We start from the raw sequence: 18,734 nt of genomic DNA on the forward strand, positions 1-18,734 counted from the left end.
ATGCCCATCACGACTTTGAAATAACAGTAGCTACGAGATTAGAAGCCTCGTTATTTAATGCGTTAAGAAGCACGTATCACAAAACATTGTGATAATTGTGTCTCCGTCTAACTAGTCGTCTCTGTAATCCCAGGCCACGGGTTTTATTCATTTGAAAACCTCAGAAGAAACCCCACGTTGCCGGCAGACATCAGACACCGGGAGACCCAGAAGCCACCGCTCTCGAGGAGGTAGGGACGCTGCGACCACATGGCCGTCCAGCTGTCCACAGGCCCCGCCTGTCCAGCTGCTTCCAGGACTCTTGCCAGGATGAGCAGTTCTCCCTTCCTGGTCCTCCTTGCCAGCAGAACCCACTTCCACGACTGAGGACAGTGGCCCTGGGATAGGACCGTTGCTGGCTGACTAAGCATCTGAGTGCCCGGTTCTGCAGGGGTGGGGTGGGGTGGGGTGGTCACTGGGAAAGATGTGTCTTCTCCAAGGAGAGAAAGGAAGGGAAAGAGAAGGGAGAAAGGAAGGCAGGCAGGACAAAGAAGAAAGGAGGGAGGAAGGGGGGGTGGGGGGAGAGAGAGAGAGAGAGAGAGAGAGAGAGAAGGAAAAAAGGGGAGAAAGGAGAAAGAGCCTGGGTGGGAGGGGGGAGGCGGGCAGTCAGGCAGAAAGCAGTTCATCTTGTTCACGACAACGTCAAGCCCCAGGATTGACCTAGAACCCTGTCACCTGTGGATTTCTTGTTATACAAGGTAACAAATGTCTCTTCTAATCTAATCTGTATGTAACTAGGATTTCTCCCACCCAATCCAAAAAAGTGCTCTAACAGAGAATCTTCTGCAATTCAGCAGCAACACGACAGCTCATTTCTGAAAGTCCTTCGGTGAGCCCGCATCGGCCACTCCACGGTCTCACATCTTGACCCTCACCTGGTGACCCCTCCCCCAGGCAGTTGCTCACACAGCGGTGAGGCGGCCCGGCCAATAAAGAGACTCAGTCTTTATTCTCATGACTGTGTTCAAGGTCTGGTTCAAAGTCTGACTCCCCCGTGGGTGGAACCCGGGATGAGGACCACGGTGGTCCTTTTTGCAGCCCTGGCCAGCAGGGCCCGGACCCCCAGGAGCTCAGGCAGGAGCCGACACGCCAATCTTTCTCATTACTGCTTTGAGACCCTACGGTTTTTTGGAAATGACGTATGTCATTTGCAGGCACACATAATACAGAAAATCAAGCATCTATACACTGTATTATTGGTAAATTAGTTAGGGATATTGGTAAATTGGTTTCGGGAGAGAATTTTCTTTCTTTCAGGTGCATCCATAGACGGGAGAGAGCATAAAAGATTTTATTTTGTTGGCTGATGTTTTTTTAAGGTTTATTTATTTTTGAGCGAGTACAAGTGGGGAAGGGGCAGAGAGAGGGGGACAGAGGATCTGAAGTCGGATGCTCAACGGACTGAACCACCCAGGCGCCCCCTGGCTGAATATATATGTATATTCTTTCAATGTGATTACTGCAGAATCAAATAGCTGGGTCAAGTCACATACTTGATTATAAAAAATGTTGCAGATCTGGTCCTCTTGCTCCAGTCCAGAGCTCATAGAGCTCCCCTCCCCTTGGACCAGCCCAAACTTCTTCCAGAACATTCCAGAGGGCACAGCTGGCTGGACTACCCAGTCTCGGTCTCTGCAACGACCCCAAACAGAGGCTACAGAGCACGCTGTCCTCTTTCCTAGCATTTAATGTTTCCTCCCCTCCTACGTCTTCGGGACTATCAGGACAACATAGTTTCTCAACAAATAACGAATAAGCTTTTCCCTGATGTCAAAGCAAGACCCTCGCCCCCAACCCCACCATTCCTAAAGGACTCTGAGGGATACTGCACAATTATGCTAAGAGCTCTTTTTAAAAGATGGCAGGAGAACCAAGTTTTTGGTTGTCTCGAATAATGGAGAAAGGGGATGCAGAAATGTGGCTTCCGGAACATTAAAAAGACTCATCTGTCCAGCCTTTTCAGTGACTCCCCACACCCCGATCGCAATCCAAATTGCTCAACAAAAAATCAGTCATTTCAGTGTTTTCTTGACATGCCGGTGGGGTTTTTCAAAGGTAGGTATTTCACTTTATTAAAAACAATTTTTAATGTTTACTTTTATAATTTATTTTTTTAATTTTTTAATGTTTTAATCTTTGAGACCGAGAGAGGGAGACACAGAATCCGAAGCAGGCTCCAGGCTCTGAGCTGTCAGCACAGAGCCCGACCTGGGGGCCCGAACCCACAAATCGTGAGATCATGACCTGAGCCAAAGTTGAACGCTTAACTGGCTGAGCTCCCTGGGTACCCCAACGGTAGCTATGTTAAAAGACAGAAGGGAAAGGACCTCAGCCAGCCTCAGATGGCATTGAAGAGCCCCAGGAAAATGGTAAGCAGGTATATAGATTTAAGATACTATAGAAGCTGGGGTGCCTGGGTGGCTCAGTTGGTTAAGTGCCAGACTTCGGCTCAGGTCATGATCTCACAGTTCATGGGTTCGAGCCCTGCGTCAGGTTCTGTGCTGTCAAGTTCAGAGCCTGGAGCCTGCTTCGGATTCCGTGTCTCCCTCTCTCTCTGCCCCGTCTCGGCTTACACTACTCTGTCTCTCTCTCTCCCTCTCTCTCTGTAAAATAAATAAACATTAAAAAAAATTTAAATGCTAAGAAGCTGTGAAAATATTTGCCCCCTGCCTCCACCCCAGTTCGGTTTGGCATGCAGGCTCTAAGTACCCAGGGCAGACTCCAGGTGAGCACTTAGAAGTGGCATGACCTTGAGCAGGTTATAGCCCTTGACCTTGAGGAGGTTAAGGGCTTCCAGCAGCAGCCTCTCTGACCAGCTACAAGAGGCAGCCCATCACTCTGTCTCACAGGCTACTGTGAGCGACGAGAGTATGTTCCGAGTATGTTCCGGGGCACGGCTCAGGGCCTGGCAGGCACATCGGGAACGTTCCACAAACAATAACAGTAACAGTAATTATTACAAATAAGAATAAACCCCGCGAGGGCGCAGCAGTAAAAAGTGAATGTGTTTTAGAAGTGTGATAGGAAATGGTCACTGAGCGGGGTCCCCAAAGCAGACAGACCGTCTTCCTGGTCCTCCCACACTAGTCCCCTCCATCCTGTAAAGCCCGGGAATGACGTTAGCCACCAGCACAGAGCGTTATCTATAAAGTATCTTCTCTTTATTTAAGTTAAACAATTTTCGAGGATGGTTTCCATCTATAAAATGGACAAAGTACAAGCTCTGTACAGCAGTTCTTTTTAAAAATCAACTGGAAAAAAAATTTACCAAACTATATTTTGAGTTTGCAAAACATACTCACAGATACCATCGTTTTTAGCGTTTATGAGGACGTAAGAAAAGACCACCACAGAGAAGACGACTCACTTTGCCACGCTTTGCTCAAAGGGCTCTTAGGAAAAGAATCCGTACTTGTAAAAACGGGAGAGGGTGGGATCGTCCCGATGACTAAAAAAATAACGCAACCACAGTAAGTCACTTTGGCACACTGTGTCATGTAAACATAGCTCACCTGTAGACACTGGTTCCCGCCCCGCCTGCGTCCCACAGCCTCGCGCGGGTACCCGACGCTCTCCCCAGGGGCCCACCTGGAGTCGAGACCAGCCTCTGAGGACACAGGTGTGCCGTGTCGAGCCGGCTAGGGCCTCCCTGCCCGCTGAAAGCACCTCTGGGTGCTTGGCAGGGGGCCAGAAAGGAAGACACAGGACAGTCACCTGGCCATGCCTCTACGCCCGAGCCCAGCGTCCCGGAGCAAACACGCGCAGGGCTTGTGCAGTGGAGAACAAAAGACCAGGAAGATCCCCTTTCCTAGAGGAACAGGCAGGGAAGAGAGTGGCACTTTGCAGAGCGTCAACCCAGCGGAATCTTCTGGGGATGCTTCTCACTCTGTGACCTCCCAGTCTCTGCCCAAAGGGGCCCGAGGAGGTGAATTTCTGATGCACGCCCCACGGTGCCGCAGCTTGTGGGTGGCCGGCCTCTTTGAGACCGGGCCCGGGTGTGGGCAGCAGGCAGGAGAGGGGAGAGGGAGGCAGTGGCCGCGACAGTGACCAAGGAGCCACTCTGTCCCTGCGTGCGGGGCCGCCGCAAAGGCAAGGAGGACTCTGCGGGGACATTGCCGGGTGCCTCTTCCTGTAGTAGCTTTAGTTCCGGTCTTGTGGTTTATACCGACAGCTGCTTCCTAAAGCACAAGCCTCGTGTTCCATGCCCTCCGTGTCAACGGATCAGGCGTCTTTCGGTTTGTACCTTTCCTAACGGTCGACCGAACGCCCATGACCGACAGCAGTCACCTGGGCCCGGGAGGGACAGTAAGGGCAGGCCAGATTCCAGAGCCCAGGGACCGTGGCCAGCCTTGCCAGCTTGCCCAGACTCTCCCGATGAGTCCGGTGCTGGTCTCTGACAGCTTCTTGCCATCACCTACTGAGGGCCGTGGGAAGGGGTGTTTTTTTTTTTTTTTTTTGTCTGTTTTTGTTTTTGTTTTTTTTTCCCTAAGAGAAAAGAAATTGGAATTTAAAAAGACCCAAAGCAACGTCTGCTAAAATAAGTAACCCATCCACGTTTACAGATACCGAGGGCACAAAATGTGGATCCCAACATTTGGCGGTGACTTCCGGGCTGAAGGCAACAGAGGCGCCCTGTGTAGGGCAGCCCCCCCACCCAGCGGCCCCCATGGCACCTGCTCATGAGGATGCTCCAGGGGGCAAAGGAGACCACCTCCTCCCTCCGGGAGAGCCCCGTCCCTCTTCCTTCTGGCTGTGAACTGCTCTGTGGAGAATTTACAAGATGAGAACAACCTACAGAAACCATAGGGAACTGACCGTACGTTCGTTCTATATACTTATATTTAGTGTCCCACTGTAGAAAAGTTCATACTCAGATACAGCAAGTACATCATGTGGAAGAGGGGGGGGTCTGTGCTGGGAAGACAGCTGGGAATAGAGGAGTGGGGACAGGGGACTACGACGTAAACCTGCAAAGCGACGTGGTTTGCTGCTGTGGAAACCCGACGTGATTTCAATGGGATCAAACATGGAGATTTCGAGAGAGTTCTCCTCGTGGTGACGTAGCAACGACACCCCTTCCACCCTCCCTGCCCCCAACTCGTACGCGTTTGGGCCGCTTCTCCGCCGTCCCTGGGGGGTCGTCCGGGGCTTCCCCGGCCGAAACCGGGGGGTGGGGGGGGCACCGGGGGGGCCGTGGCCTCGGAAAGGGGGCCCGGCTGTCTCCTGTGAGGGGAGGAGAGCCGTTGCTCTCTCCTGGCCTCTTCCGTGTCCGCCCAGGCCCCGCGCCTCGCAGAAGTTCTCCGACTTTCAGACCGTGATGGAATACTGAGGTATATAGTTTCGCGGAAAGTTCAAGAAACATAATCAATAACGTGATCACCAAACTCAGCCCGACGGTGTAGGAGACAGGCCGGCGCGGCCTCCCCGGCTCTCCTACTGCTGCAGGTTGAGCGTGAACTTCCACTGCTGGGACAGGGCCGGGCTGCACACCTCCACGCTCAGGCCCCCGTTCTTGGCCGTGCGGCTGTCCAGGCACAGGTTGCTGCCCACGTGCCGCAGCTTGGAGTTGCCCTCGATCTGTTCCCACTTCTGCAGAAGACAGGAGAATGCCTTACAGTAAGGGCGCGAATGGAACGGCACGAAACAGATCCTTTTGGCGGCGTCTTCTGGCTACATTAAAAACCCAAAGAACCAAGTATCTTTTTTGGGGGGGGGGGGTGTGGTCTCTGATCACGATGGATGGGAGTTACCAACGGGCCCCCCACAAAGCAGCCCCAGGTGCTGTGAAGCGCCCAGGAAAGAAACCTCCGCTCTCCGCCTCGGTCTGCAACTCAAAGCCTCCTTTTCCAGGCTGCCGGGGACTGCTTCTCCTGTCCTGCCCTCTCCCTCCCGTGGCTGTGCCCTTGTCCGAGCACCAGCGCCTGGGCACCTGCTATCCTCAGTCATTACAAGGACTTGATGTAGGGACTCTGCATTCGTCCCCAAGAAGGCCTCATCTGATGATCCTTCGCCTCAAGGAAGGAGCCCCAGGAAGCTGAGCCAGGTCAGAGGGGACCCCAATCGTGCCCCTGGTTACTGGAAGGCAGCCCTGCCCAGAGGGCATGGCCTGGGCACCTCCACACTCTCACGTAGGCCCTCCTGCTCGGCTGAGCCAGAGGAACTGTGTCAGGTGCAGCGAGAGGGAAAGAGATGCTTGAGTGGCCAGAATGTCACGTTGAGGAACCTGTTTCTGGACTGTCCGTTTTCTCTACTAGTCTGTGGGCTCCTTGGGGGCCGTGTGTGTGAGAAACTTGCCTCAGCCACACTAGAGTCTCCCAGTGCTCTGCCTGGCACAACCGAGTTCCAAACGGGGCACTTGGAGAGCACAGGGCAGAACGTCTTCTTACTCAAGCGTGCGCACCCTCCCCCCTACCAAAACCAAACCCAGCCACCAACCCGTCAACCTCAACCCACCAGCTAACCAAACTCAATCATCCAGTCAATCAACTCACCAATCAATCAACTCATCAACCAACCAACCAACCAACCAAGTCAGGAGACAAAGCCCACAGCCTAAAGGAAAGGGAAGGAAAGGCAGGAAATCTGAGCCCCCCCCCACCCTGCTGTTTACCCCCATGTAGAAATCTCCAATGTTTGTTCTTTAAAAAAAAAAAAGTATCACACTTTTTTCTCCCCAAAGCTCTCCCTTCATTAACATAGTCTGTGATTCTAATTAATTTTTTACACTGTGTGCGCTAAAGCTCCTTTCCGTAAGTATTTCTGCAAATCCTTTTGACACCGTGGAATTGAATTTTCTTCCTCCTGCCTCCCTTTCCCCTCTGACTCTGCAAATGCACACACAACACGAGCACACGGACGTGCCTGGAAACCAAATGGTCCAACTGGCAGGACGGTGCGGCTTCAAGATAAATTTAGCTGAGAAGCCTCGTCTCAAATGGCAAATGAACGAGGTGGGGAAGGAGGCAAGAAGAGGCGGAGGGGAGCCCAGCTCCCTGGGAACCGACCTTCTGCACAGGGACCCTGGGATACACATTCGAACGGCCCGCTAACCTGGAGTTTTTGCCAACAGTGAAATTCAGCGTGATCAGATGAACACGGGGGAGGTCACGGCTACCTGCCTGTCATCTCCTCCTTTCTGGCTCCCTGGCCGTCAGTCATTCCTCGCGCAGGTTTCCTCCACTGTCATGGGAAGTGTGTACGCCCTGCCCACATCCCCGTGTCACTCTGAGTGGCCAAGAATCGGGTTTGACAAAGGACACGGAATGAATGGAATCTGATTTCCTTCTCTGGAGGGGCTCTGCCTGTCATGTGTCAGAACATCAGCTAAACGGAAGGTCTTTAAAAAAATAACCCAGGGGCGCCTGGGTGGCGCAGTCGGTTAAGCGTCCGACTTCAGCCAGGTCACGATCTCGCGGTCCGTGAGTTCGAGCCCTGCATCGGGCTCTGGGCTGATGGCTCAGAGCCTGGAGCCTGTTTCCGATTCTGTGTCTCCCTCTCTCTCTGCTCCTCCCTCGTTCGTGCTCTGTCTCTCTCTGTCCCAAAAATAAAAAAACGTTGAAAAAAAAAAAAAAATAACCCAACCCCAGCTGTGTCTCTGGAAGGCAGCGCCCTCCGCCCGGGCTCACGGGTCAGATTTCTGGGGCATTGAGGCTCTCCTGAAACAGCCCCCATATTTCCACGTGCCACAAAGCCAGAAGAGTCTGCAACAATTTTCCATCTCCTGGTGTGAGCCTCTCGGGGGGTCAGTGACACTTCCTAAGACCTGGGACTACAGCAGGATCACCTGTCAACTCCTGAGATAAGACCAGCTCCCGCTAAAGTAGCTCCTCCAGAGGTTACGCGTCTGTTTTGTTCTGTTCTTTTAGGAGGTTTGGTGACCAGATAAAATCATCAGTTTGTCCCTTCTTTGTGCCTCCATGGGCGCCCCTGCCCCGTGACACTCCATGGTAGCGTGGCTGCAGCCTGAGCGGGGGGCATCATGGAATCCTGGGTGCATCGATGCCCAACCAGCAGGACTGTGGGCGGCCCGGGTCCAGGGGACAGGGGCCTCCCCGTTGGGCGGTCGCGCTCGCGGACTAGGGGTACCGTGCACTCCTGAAACCGTGCCGTCAACACAGATGAACATTTGAGGACGGCAGACTGTGGGCAGACAGCCGTGCGGGGGAGGCACCCGCTGCTAAACCAGGGATTCCGCTGAGTAGAGAATGCGGGGACACCCAGCGGTCAGGCCAGCGGCGGCCAGAGGCAAGCGTTTCTCCGACAACGGGATCTAAGCAAGGGACCTGGTTTTGGCCTCGGTCCTCCCAGGGGACCCTGGAGAGAAGATGCGGGTCTCAGCCTCCCCTTTTGTGAAGCCGGTGTTGAACTAGAAGCCCACTCAGGCTCCTGGCTCTGTGCCTCCGTTTCCCTACACCCATCTACCTGAGAAGAAGGGACTGTATGAAGGCAGGCCCGCTCCACACGTTGGCATGTTGGAAGGTCCTTTTGCGGCTACGTTTCTATTTCTGACACTAGCCATCACCCCAGTCAAGAAAGGGCATGTCTCCATGTTACCCCCTGGGAGTATGTCAGAGAAAACCAGCTTCAAAGGCAAAAACATTCTAAACTGTTTGGAAAAATACATACACATATATGTACATACATGTATATATGTGTGTGTGTGTATATATACATATACACGTGTGTGTATATATATATATATACACACACACACACACACACACACGTATACACTTGAGAGAGTGTGCGTATAAGGTTTCATCCACTTGAACTTACGTAGCATTTTTGTAAGTTTAAAAAACAAAGATATTTAACAAATAAGAACGTACGTTTTCTTTAAAATATCCAGTGGCATGGAGAGAATGAGATTAACATGAGAAATAAGCAATGCCAGACCACTGGCTTAAGAAAGAAATACAGGTGTGTCTGCACAGGTCTTTCCTTCGGGGCTGAGGGTTTGTCAGCACCCCAAAATGCAACAGAATGAAAGCCACCCCCCCCCCTTTGGTGATGTTGTTATGAACCTCCCTTCCTTTCCTTGCACTTACTTGTGGCTCAGTGTTTCACTAACTTCTCAGCGGGCTCTGAGCCCGGGCCACGCTCCCTCTGCCCGCACGCACGCACGCACGTCACCCCTGCATGCCTGCTCGGCCCGCCCTGCGCTTCCGGCCGACCCTTCCACTCCTGGGCCCGAGGTCCTGTGCCCCCACATGCAGGGGGGTCTGACGAGGCAGAAAGTTACGGGATTGCGGTCATCACGTCCAGCACTCAGACCTACAATTCCACAGCCACCACCGTCCGTATCTCCTTGGTGCTCACTGACGTCACCAGATACTTTCAGGGTGCCCACAAACGAGCAGCTGCTACAGAGAAGCTTCTGGACAGGGGACCACCAGCCCTGCTTCCCTTGCACAGCACGGAGGGGAGGAAATGACCTGCCCCTACCACCGTGCCCAGGCTAGAGAAGGCAAGGCGTTCACAGACCTTCGGAGGAGCCGAGCATACAATCACGAAACAGATCGGTCAAGAAGTTACGGGGAACCATAACCCAGGACGGGGCACTCATGGCAGAGCGGCCCACAGGGGGCAGAGGAGAGAAAGCACGCCATCCAGAGCCGGTGCCCACGGAGACCGAGGAGCCTTCGCGGCACTCGCACCCCGCGCCCTGCAGAGACACGACGATCCCACGTTTGCCCAGCACGGGATTCGCGGACAGCCGGCCACACACGGGGGGCTGCCCAGCAGTGTAGGGGGACGGCGGGCAGATCGCGGGAGCTGGAGTCCGGTGGGGCAGCTGGCACGGCAACAATCACGGCGTACGCGCTGCCGTCGAGGCCACGGAGGAGGCACCGGGAGGCCAGGCCGAGGGGCACGCGCACCCTACCTGTCTGCTGTCGTTTTCCCGGCAGCCCTGCAGCTTTATGACCGAGCCCGGCGTCCGGTCCACCACCGTCAGGCACAAGTCCATGTGTTTCACCGACTTCTCCTTCGTCAGGGCCCATTCCTGGAACGCAAAACTGCAGGTCAGGGGCGGGCCCCGCGCGGGCCCGCGAGGGGACGGGGCCCCCAAAGGGAAAGGGTCACGCTGCGGAGCCGGGATGTGGAGCCCCCCGGGCCAACGCATGGCCCACACGCGACTTTCCGCCTAAGGGCGGGGCTGCAGCTGGGGGTGTCCGGGGGTGCCTCCCGGCGCAGCACCAAGGTTTTTGCAGACCGTCGTGGCAGCAGGGCTCCGAGAACGCCAGGAACCAAGATAAGCAGTATTAACTATGTCAGCCCCACGCCTGGGTGGCGCAGTCGGTTAAGCGTCCGACTTCAGCCAGGTCACGATCTCGCGGTCCGTGAGTTCGAGCCCCGCGTCGGGCTCTGGGCTGATGGCTCAGAGCCTGGAGCCTGTTTCCGATTCTGTGTCTCCCTCTCTCTCTGCTCCTCCCCCGTTCGTGCTCTGTCTCTCTCTGTCCCAAAAATAAATAAACGTTGAAAAAAAATATATAAAAACAAAACAAAACAAAAAAAAAACTATGTCAGCCCCAGACGCAAATCAGAGCACCGCGCTCATCTTCTACCCTTAAATGCGAGCTGGAGACACCGTGGCTCGTGCATGGTTCCCACAAGACGGACGGTGCAGGGCCAACTCTTCCACCCACGTCGTTTTTGGGAAGGCTCTGCGCCCCCTGCAGGCGTGGTCTGGAAACAGCCTTTACGGATGTGGATTGTAACGTGTGAAAATTATAAATTACACAGGGCCAATTTAGGCAAAACGTACAGCGTGTAGCCTCACTACTGGGCGGTGGGTGATTTAATGCTCAGGAAGGTCTGAGATCCCTGCGGCTGGGCCTATGTATTTACACACACACACACACACACACACACACACACACACACACACAGCACAAGTAGTTATTCTGAGTGCTCGATAAGACTGTCTCAAACGGCAGGAAGCCAGAGAATGGGGAAGAAGTGGGAGTGTGGCCACGGGCAGAAGGCTCCCGGCAGGGCAGCGGGTGGGACAGGAGGAAGGTGGCTTCTGACCTCCGCTCTAGGACGGGACCCTTTCGAAGGGGTAAGCACCCAAATGAGCGCTCGGGATCCAGAAGCAGCAAGGCGTCTCCCGGCGCAGAATTCTATCGGGACAGACTACCCGTGGCGTCATTTCTGCTGCGTGCCCGGGAAAGCTGCCACGATACAGCCGTCCTCGCAATGACCCCACTGCGCCCTGCAGCGACCCAGGTGCTCTCGCAGGGCCGGGCCCAGGGCGGTGAACAGACAGGCAGGGCCCCGCCCTCGTGGGGCTGGCTCTCCAGCGGGGAGAACACGTAACACACACATGAATGTACCACGGACACTTAGGCGCTATTAAGTGCTTTGGAGAAATTATTTTCCTTTTCTTCTAAGGGGACGGAGATGAGAGAGGGAATAAATTATCATTTTTCTAAAGTGTATTTATCGAGAGAGAGAGAGAGAGAATGAATATCTCAAGCAGGCTCTGTGCAGTCAGTGCAGAGTCCAATGTGCGGCTCAAACTCACGAAGCATGAGACCCTGATACAAGCCAAAGTCAAGAGTCAGACGCTTAACTGATTGAGCCACCCAGGCACCCAGGGAATAAATGACCTTTTAAAGAAGCCTCACTATTCAATACCTAGGTCACCCTGGGACAAATGGTGGGCCCCAGACAGGCAGCCCCTGCAGGGACTGGAAAAGCCCTTAGCCTGTTCTCCGGCTGCCTCGCTCCTAACAGGGAGGCCGACTCGGGCCAGTGCCCTCACTCCCCTCGGCTTCAACGTCCTCACCTTTTAACTAGTGTTTCTCAAAGTGTGCTCCATGAGGAATTCTATGAAGTTAGTTCCAGGTCAAGTACATTTGGGAAATGGTGAGTTTGGGCCATGTTTCCCTCCGCAAATTCGGAAAGAAGTCTCTTAAAGGCTCTGAAAGTCCGAGGATAGAAGAGACCGCCCGGGCTGCTTTCCTTTGCGACTCTCAGACTCGGGAGCTCGGAGCCCTGTCCCCACCTGTCCCCACCAGCGGCTCTTGGCAGTGAGCTCTGCAGAGCGCCCTCTGGGAAGGGCCACGTGCCGCCTCTGAGGGGCGACTGCAACCTTCCACGATGCCGTCACTCAACGGTCGGTGCTTCTCAAGTGCCAACAGGTGCCCAACGTCACCGGCACTTGAGGGCGTCATTCACGGCACAAAGGCCCCCGAGAAGGAGGACGTGCATGCGGTCTTTCATCACGTGTCCAGCGAGGCTTGTGTGAAACAATGGCACCGAGACACCCCCCCCCCCCCCCCCCAGCTCCGGGCTAAGATTTTAGATGGTTCCGGGAAGCAGGTGTCAAAAGCCGCTGGAAGGGCTGCAAACAGATACCCAGTTAAAGCTCACGTCTCAATGTTTCTACAAGCTTCTTGCCACTGTGCGCTTAATTATTTTAAAGCCGACTTTAGGCTGAATTTCAGAAAAACTAATTCAGCTGTGCAAACAACACAGCTAGTTGCCACTTTGTTCTTCTGTGTTGCATTTCAATGATCTGGATTTGTCAAATAAAGTTCATAAATATTTAAGGAACGCTTTTTTGAGCCGCTCCTCTTAAAAAAGCCCGGCCATTAATGTTCCCATTTCCTGTGTGTCTGCTGGGGCTCAGCCAGAAACCACATAACAAACGTTACTCTTCCAGAGCACGGGACCCTATTTTCAGTGAGGGAATGTTATCTATCCTCAGTTTTCACCCATGTGGTACACTGCTCAAGAAAGCATCACTTTCCGTCAGATCAGATGGGGCTCACTCGTGGCGGGTTTACGAGTCGGGTTCTCTGCAAGCGGCAGGCGTGAGCTCTGCCTTCCAGAACCACACTCCCCAGTACGGTGGGAAAAAGAAATTTTTTTAATCCTTTATTTTTGAGACTCACTCACACACACACACACACACACACACACACACACAGAGTGAAAGGGGGGGGGAGGGCAGAGAGAGAGGGAGACACAGAATCCCAAGCAGGCTCCAGGCTGTGGGCTGTCAGCATAGAGCCCAACGCGGGGCTCGAACCCACGAACCACGAGATCGTGACCTGAGCCGGAGTGGGACGCTTAAGGGACTGAGCCACCCAGGCGCCCAGCCTCGGTTCAGTTAAACGGAGCAAATGCCTCACACCCTCGGTCGCATTAGCTACGTTCTGAGTGCTCTGTCGCTGCAAGTGGTCGGGGAGAACCGCACTGGATGGGGCGGACTAGAACACCGTCCTCACTTTACAAAGCACAGCTGGACGGCGCTGATCTAGAAGGCGGCTCTCTCTGGGCCTCAGGCCGGTCCATGGAGGAAGGTGTTCCCAGGTGTGTGGGTGAAAGTACACCACGTCGTCATACTGCCTCCCGGTCCCTCAGTGTTGTGGCCTCTCCCTCGAGGAAACTCTTCACTGTGCAGCTGCTCCTTTAGAATCACCAGCCTCAGGAGCTTTCGAAAGCCCCAGTGCTCTGCGGCCCCAGGCCAAGTGAAATCCAAGGCTTTCTGGGCATGGGACCTGGCGTCCGTATTTCTTAAAAGCTTTCGGGGCTATTCCAGCACAAAACCATAGGAGGAGTGCTCAGAGCGAGTGGAAACCTGCTCCCTGAAGAGGCGGGGCTGTGTCCTCCCGTCTATGACCCCTGAGGGGGCAGCACCTGGCACAGTGGGTCCCCCGCAAATATCTGCTGAAAGGGAGGAGAAGTCACCCTGTGCGAGAACAGCAATGGTCTCACAACAGGAAAGGGGAAAGAAGAGTGGGAACGGATTGGCTCCGCACAGGCCGTCACGTGTGTTTGTCACGACAGCCCCAGGCACGGCACCGGGGTCTGCTTTGCGCAGGCTCTGGGACAGGCCAAGGTCGGGGCTGGGCCACAGCACTGTCGCCTGTGTGCACAGCTGGCAGCAGCCGTGTCTGGGTGGCCTCCTCCACTGTCCCCAACTACTTCCTCCCCCGAAGACGGTGCCCTGACAGCAGCTCGCCACCAGTGAGCTCCGATGCCTAGACATCAGGGGACTATAACCAGGACACCTCGGACACTGAGAGGGGGAGCAAAGAAAAATTTCATGGGGAGAAACAGGTGTAAACCGAGAATGTCCGGGGCAAGCCAGAGGAGTGTTCGTGGGCTGAGATACCAACATGCAGGCAGGATCTGGGATCCAGAGCCACAGCCACCAGCCGTCACTGGTGGGGGTGATCACATGGGCCACTGAGTGGTTGAGAGCCAAGCACAGAGCCCGGGACAGAAGCTGGTGCCTGAGACGCTGAGGGCAGGGTGGGCGGTGACGGGAAATCCTTCACGGCCGGCCGGCACACTTACTTTTAGAATGCCCTACAGAGGGGCACCCGGCTGGCTCAGTAGGCTAGGCCCCCGACTGGATTTCGGCTCAGGTCATGATCTCACTGTCCGTGAGTTCGAGACCCGTGTCGGGCTCTGTGTTGATGGTGCGGAGCCTGCTTGGGATTCTCTCTCTTCCCTGATTATGCTCTCTCTCTCTCTCAAAATAAGTAAAGAAACATTAAAAAAATTACTTTCAGACGTTCTACAGAGTAAGACTTCTCATTGCCCAGGAGAGCTGCTAAAATATAAAGGACTGAGCCCTTTAACTTTCACTGGATCATCAGAACATTGCAAATGTGACAGAGGGAAACCCCAGGAATGAATTGGGGGGGGGGTGAAGCCAAGGCAGAATTATAAAACGTCTAACAACAGGGACGGTAAATAACTTGAAGGCAAACTTCCAGCAGTTTCATCATGGCTTTGGACAGAAGCAGATAAAACCCCCGCCTGTCCCCGTGCTCACACCCCACCCGCCTCCCACCGCAGCCCCGAACCTCTACTGCTCAGCGTAGAGGGAGCCATCCCTGCACGGCCTCCCGCAGTCAGACCTGGGCCGGGACAAGGATGACAGCAATGCCACGTGACCCTGTCTCATCCCCTGTTGTGTGAGGCTGAGTATGTCACAGAGGCCATGCGGTCCCCAGCAAGAGGTGGGATCACATTTAATTTCACTGCCTCGGACTGAAAGGCAGGAACAGTGCCTCCCCGCCCCCCCCCCCCCCCACCTCCTGTCTCCAACCAACAAACTGCCCGACTTGTGTCCTCCCTCCTCCTCTCCTTCCTTCCCTCTTTACGGGTCTTCCTTCCAGCTGACCCCTCACATTTGGGGGACCCACATATCACAGGCTGAAATACTTGAAATCGGTAAATCCAGCTGCACCCAGAGGCTGGCTGGGCGCTCACGCAAAGCTCACTGCCTGTCCATAGGACAGAGGCTCTGGGGACAGAGGGGAGACCCTGGGAGCCCGGGCGGGGGGCGGTGGGGGCGGCACGCAGGTGCTGGGCCGGCCCTGGCTGCCGCCTGAAGCTGGCTCCCCGCCTCTTGTCTGATTTAGGGTGTCCGGACCATTCCAAGCATCTGCTAAGATGCCATCACCAAGTGAAGGGAGCATTTGGGGATCGCAGTCTGCCTAGATACTCCCTGGGGGTGGGGTCTGGAGCCACCAGCTGTACATGGGAGGAGGGGCCCTCTTTTAAAAATAATCCTTTTTAGGGGGGTGGGAGGGAGGGGAGGGTGGGTGATGGGTATTGAGGAGGGCACCTTTTGGGATGAGCACTGGGTGTTGTATGGAAACCAATTTGACAATAAATTTCATATATTAAAAAAAAAATAATCCTTTTTAAAGAAGGCTCTGGGATCAATAAACCTGTATACACCGAGTTAAACTGCCTCCCGACCCCTGCCTCACCCCATTTAAACTGCAGGCCCTCTGAGAGCTTGGCATATTTTCAAGGAGGTAAGAGTACTTAGCATTGCCCAACCTTTTTTGCGTACAAAGCCCATGGTTTCCCAAATACCTATTATTATCTCATTACAAAATGGCTTTCTAGACCGTTGTCTTCTGGAACACGTAGGCCACGGTTAGGCCCATCAAGCCTTCTTGGTCTCATTTTCAGTGAGGATAGAAGGTGGTGGGGTTTTACGCTTCCTGGAAAAGTTGCGTGTGTGTGTGTGTGTGTGTATGTGTGTCAGACCGAAGCTAGTAATTATTAATTTTTCTATCTAAGCCGTTGCTGTCTAACAGGCAGGGGGACCAGGAATGACTCTGGCGGCCGCCACAGGGACTGTGGTTAAGTACCCATTTAACTGGGGCATAGGTAGGTGTTGACAAGCACATTCGGAGACTGGACACAGATGGGGACACAGAACAGGTGCTCTGGGGATGAGCACACATCACAGGGAGGACGGAGGCAGCAGGAAGACGAGGAAGAGGAGGAGGAGGAGATTAAGACTGGCCCAAGGCTGCTGACAGGCTCCACGCCTCTGATCCGGGACACCCCACCCGATCTGGTGGCCGTCTGCTAGCAGGTGACAGGCAGGAGCTACCTCACGGACAACTGGGGTCACAGGAGAAAGGCAGCAGCTAGGACTTGTAACGTCAGGGCCCCTTCCCCGTTGTCTCCGGGTCTCCGGGAGCTAAAGTCCACCCCACGCACATACCTGGTTCCCCCCTGCATTGTGGCACTCGTAAACTCCGACGACACCATCAGCAAAATGTCCCAAAGTGTCCAGGCAGTTGGTTCCCTGCTGCAAGGCCCCAAAAGCTATATCCTGGTGGTCGGGAACCCTGGAAAGCAACGGGAGAATCGTCTGCTTAATTCCGCGGGAGCCCCCAGCTCCTGCCATCCACTTCCTCGGCTTGGTGACTTTATCTCAGGCAGCAGGAACCACGCGAGGAAGGCCTCCACTAGGCCCTGTGCCCCTCCCCCACTGGCGGGCAGTCTCATCGAGGCAGCGTTTCGCCCACGTCCTGGATTTCTAAGCCCGACTGAAGATCACGTTGGAGGCCGAGTCTTTGTATTCCACGTCAGGGAAACGTTTCTGGAAAGGAAAAGCTCCTGCATTCTTCGGTGTGGGTCCGTTGGAAGTTCTTTAGGAAAGCAATTAATGAGGGGCGCCTGGGTGGCTCCGTGGGTTGAGTGTCGGACTTCGGCTCAGCTGACGGTCTCACAAGTTCGTGAGTTAGAGCCCCACCCTGGGCTCGTTGCTGTGGGCCCAGAGCCTGCTTCAGAGCCTCTGTCCCCCTCTCTCTGCCCCTCCCCCGCCTCGTGCTCTCAAAAATAAACATGAAAAAAAATTAAAAAAAAAAGATACGTATTTAAAAAGAAAAAAACAGTAAAAGAAAAGCAGTGAGCGTGGTCATGTGCCGCTTGAACTTCCCAGAAAACTTAGGATCTGACCTTCGCCCGGCAGAGGGGAGAACCTGAGTGGCTTTGTCGGGTGGCCTTGCCACAAACAGACCCAGGGCATGGCAGGGGGGTGGGGGGAACGACGCGCCTTGGGATTCGACCCCCATCTGCACCTGGCCTGGGCCCTGCACCAGCTGCGTCGTCTCTCAGACCTCCCGCTCTCTCCACACCTCACCCCCCTCTTCCACACGGCACCCGAGGAACAGGCCAGCTGCAAGTTATCATGTAAAAATACTGCCTCGTAAGCCGGGCTCTTGGGAAGCACTCGGTAAGTGGCAGTGATTACTATGGCCACAACACAAGTACGAAGTTGGTGTCTCCCTTGCCTGGTGCAGGGCGGGGTCGGGGCAGCGGAGTCACCTGCCGGCACGGTGCGCGATGCTTCGGACACGGTCCAGTGTCACCTCAGGGTGAAATCGCATTTGATGTCGCTCTTGCCTGGCATCATTACCCACTAAGACCCAGGCCAGCAAATACGAGGTGGGTGCCATTGGGGGGCTACGATCTGCTGCTGGGAGGCCCCGCATGAGCTGAGAGCGAGAGAGAGACGACGACCGGGGGGCTCCCGCTGGTGACCGACACCGTTCCCAATCCCCAGCGAAAGACATCCTTCACAGAGGGGGCCGGAGGGAGGACACCATCCCGCTCTGCCCGCTCTTCCGGCTGGGGGTGGGCGGGGGGAGGGGGGCAGGACGTCGTACGTTGCTTTAAAAGCCGAGGCAACGGTTCCAGGGGGGGATGTGCGCGAGTAGCCACGATGAGGCCCAGCCGCATCATCTAACCCTCCAACGCGTCTCTGTGAGAAGGGCTCTGGAGGAGCCGTTAGTGCAAAAGATCACGGTGGGGGCTGTCGCGTTCCCGGTCCCCGGGCTGGGAGACACGGGACTCGCGGTGAAACGCTCTGGGCATATTCAGAAGAAGGGATGTGCCGCATTAAAGCCAAGAGCTGTCTGGCAGCCCCTTTACGAAGATGAAGCGGATATGGATCCCGAAGTCCGGAGGCCCGCGCGGCCGCCGATGAGGGTATCAGTGCTCCCTCGGGACGCGGGGCTCACGTTAATTTACAACGAGACGCCGGGTGTGGACAGAAGGCGCGGAAGAGTGCTTCTGATGAGCTCTCCTGGAGGGAAGCAGGACGCCGGCGTCATGACTCCCATTTTACGTGGGGTAGAGACCAGCCTGGAGGAGGGAGGCGCCGTGGGCGGGGTCCCGGTCCCCGCGCCCCTGCTGGGTGCCACCATCGGCGGTTGCACAGGAGGGGGCGGTGGTGCCCGGGCAGCAGGGGCCAAATGGCAAGCGGCAGAGCGGAGGTATTCTTGGATCTGTGCCCGGGTCGGTGCTGGGTCTCAGCTCCCGACTCTCGCCAACTGGGGCGAGACACGCGAAGACGGGGAGGCCCGGGGCGCCAGAACCGGGAGGCCGGACGGAGGCAGCCGGGCAGGGTGGGCACA

General features: G+C 55.2%; 1 protein-coding gene across 2 annotated transcripts in view; it reads right to left on the reverse strand.

Moving 5' to 3' along the window:
• Window positions 1-3,178: 3,178 nt before the first annotated feature.
• Window positions 3,179-18,734, reverse strand: part of GALNT2 (polypeptide N-acetylgalactosaminyltransferase 2) — a 194,882-nt gene continuing 179,326 nt past the window's right edge. For both annotated transcript variants that reach the window (XM_086679705.1, XM_086679706.1), the window contains exons 14-16: window positions 16,535-16,661; window positions 9,923-10,042; window positions 3,179-5,628 (exon numbers count right to left, since the gene is read on the reverse strand). In XM_086679705.1, coding sequence (XP_086535831.1) covers window positions 5,473-5,628; window positions 9,923-10,042; window positions 16,535-16,661 — 403 coding nt within the window. In that variant the 3' untranslated portion in view covers window positions 3,179-5,472. The remainder of the gene's footprint in view (window positions 5,629-9,922; window positions 10,043-16,534; window positions 16,662-18,734) is intronic.

The sequence above is a fragment of the Puma concolor genome, chromosome D2, assembly GCF_028749965.1.
Source record: "Puma concolor isolate L17-30 chromosome D2, mPumCon1.1.hap2, whole genome shotgun sequence".
NCBI classification, from domain to species: Eukaryota; Metazoa; Chordata; class Mammalia; order Carnivora; family Felidae; genus Puma; species Puma concolor.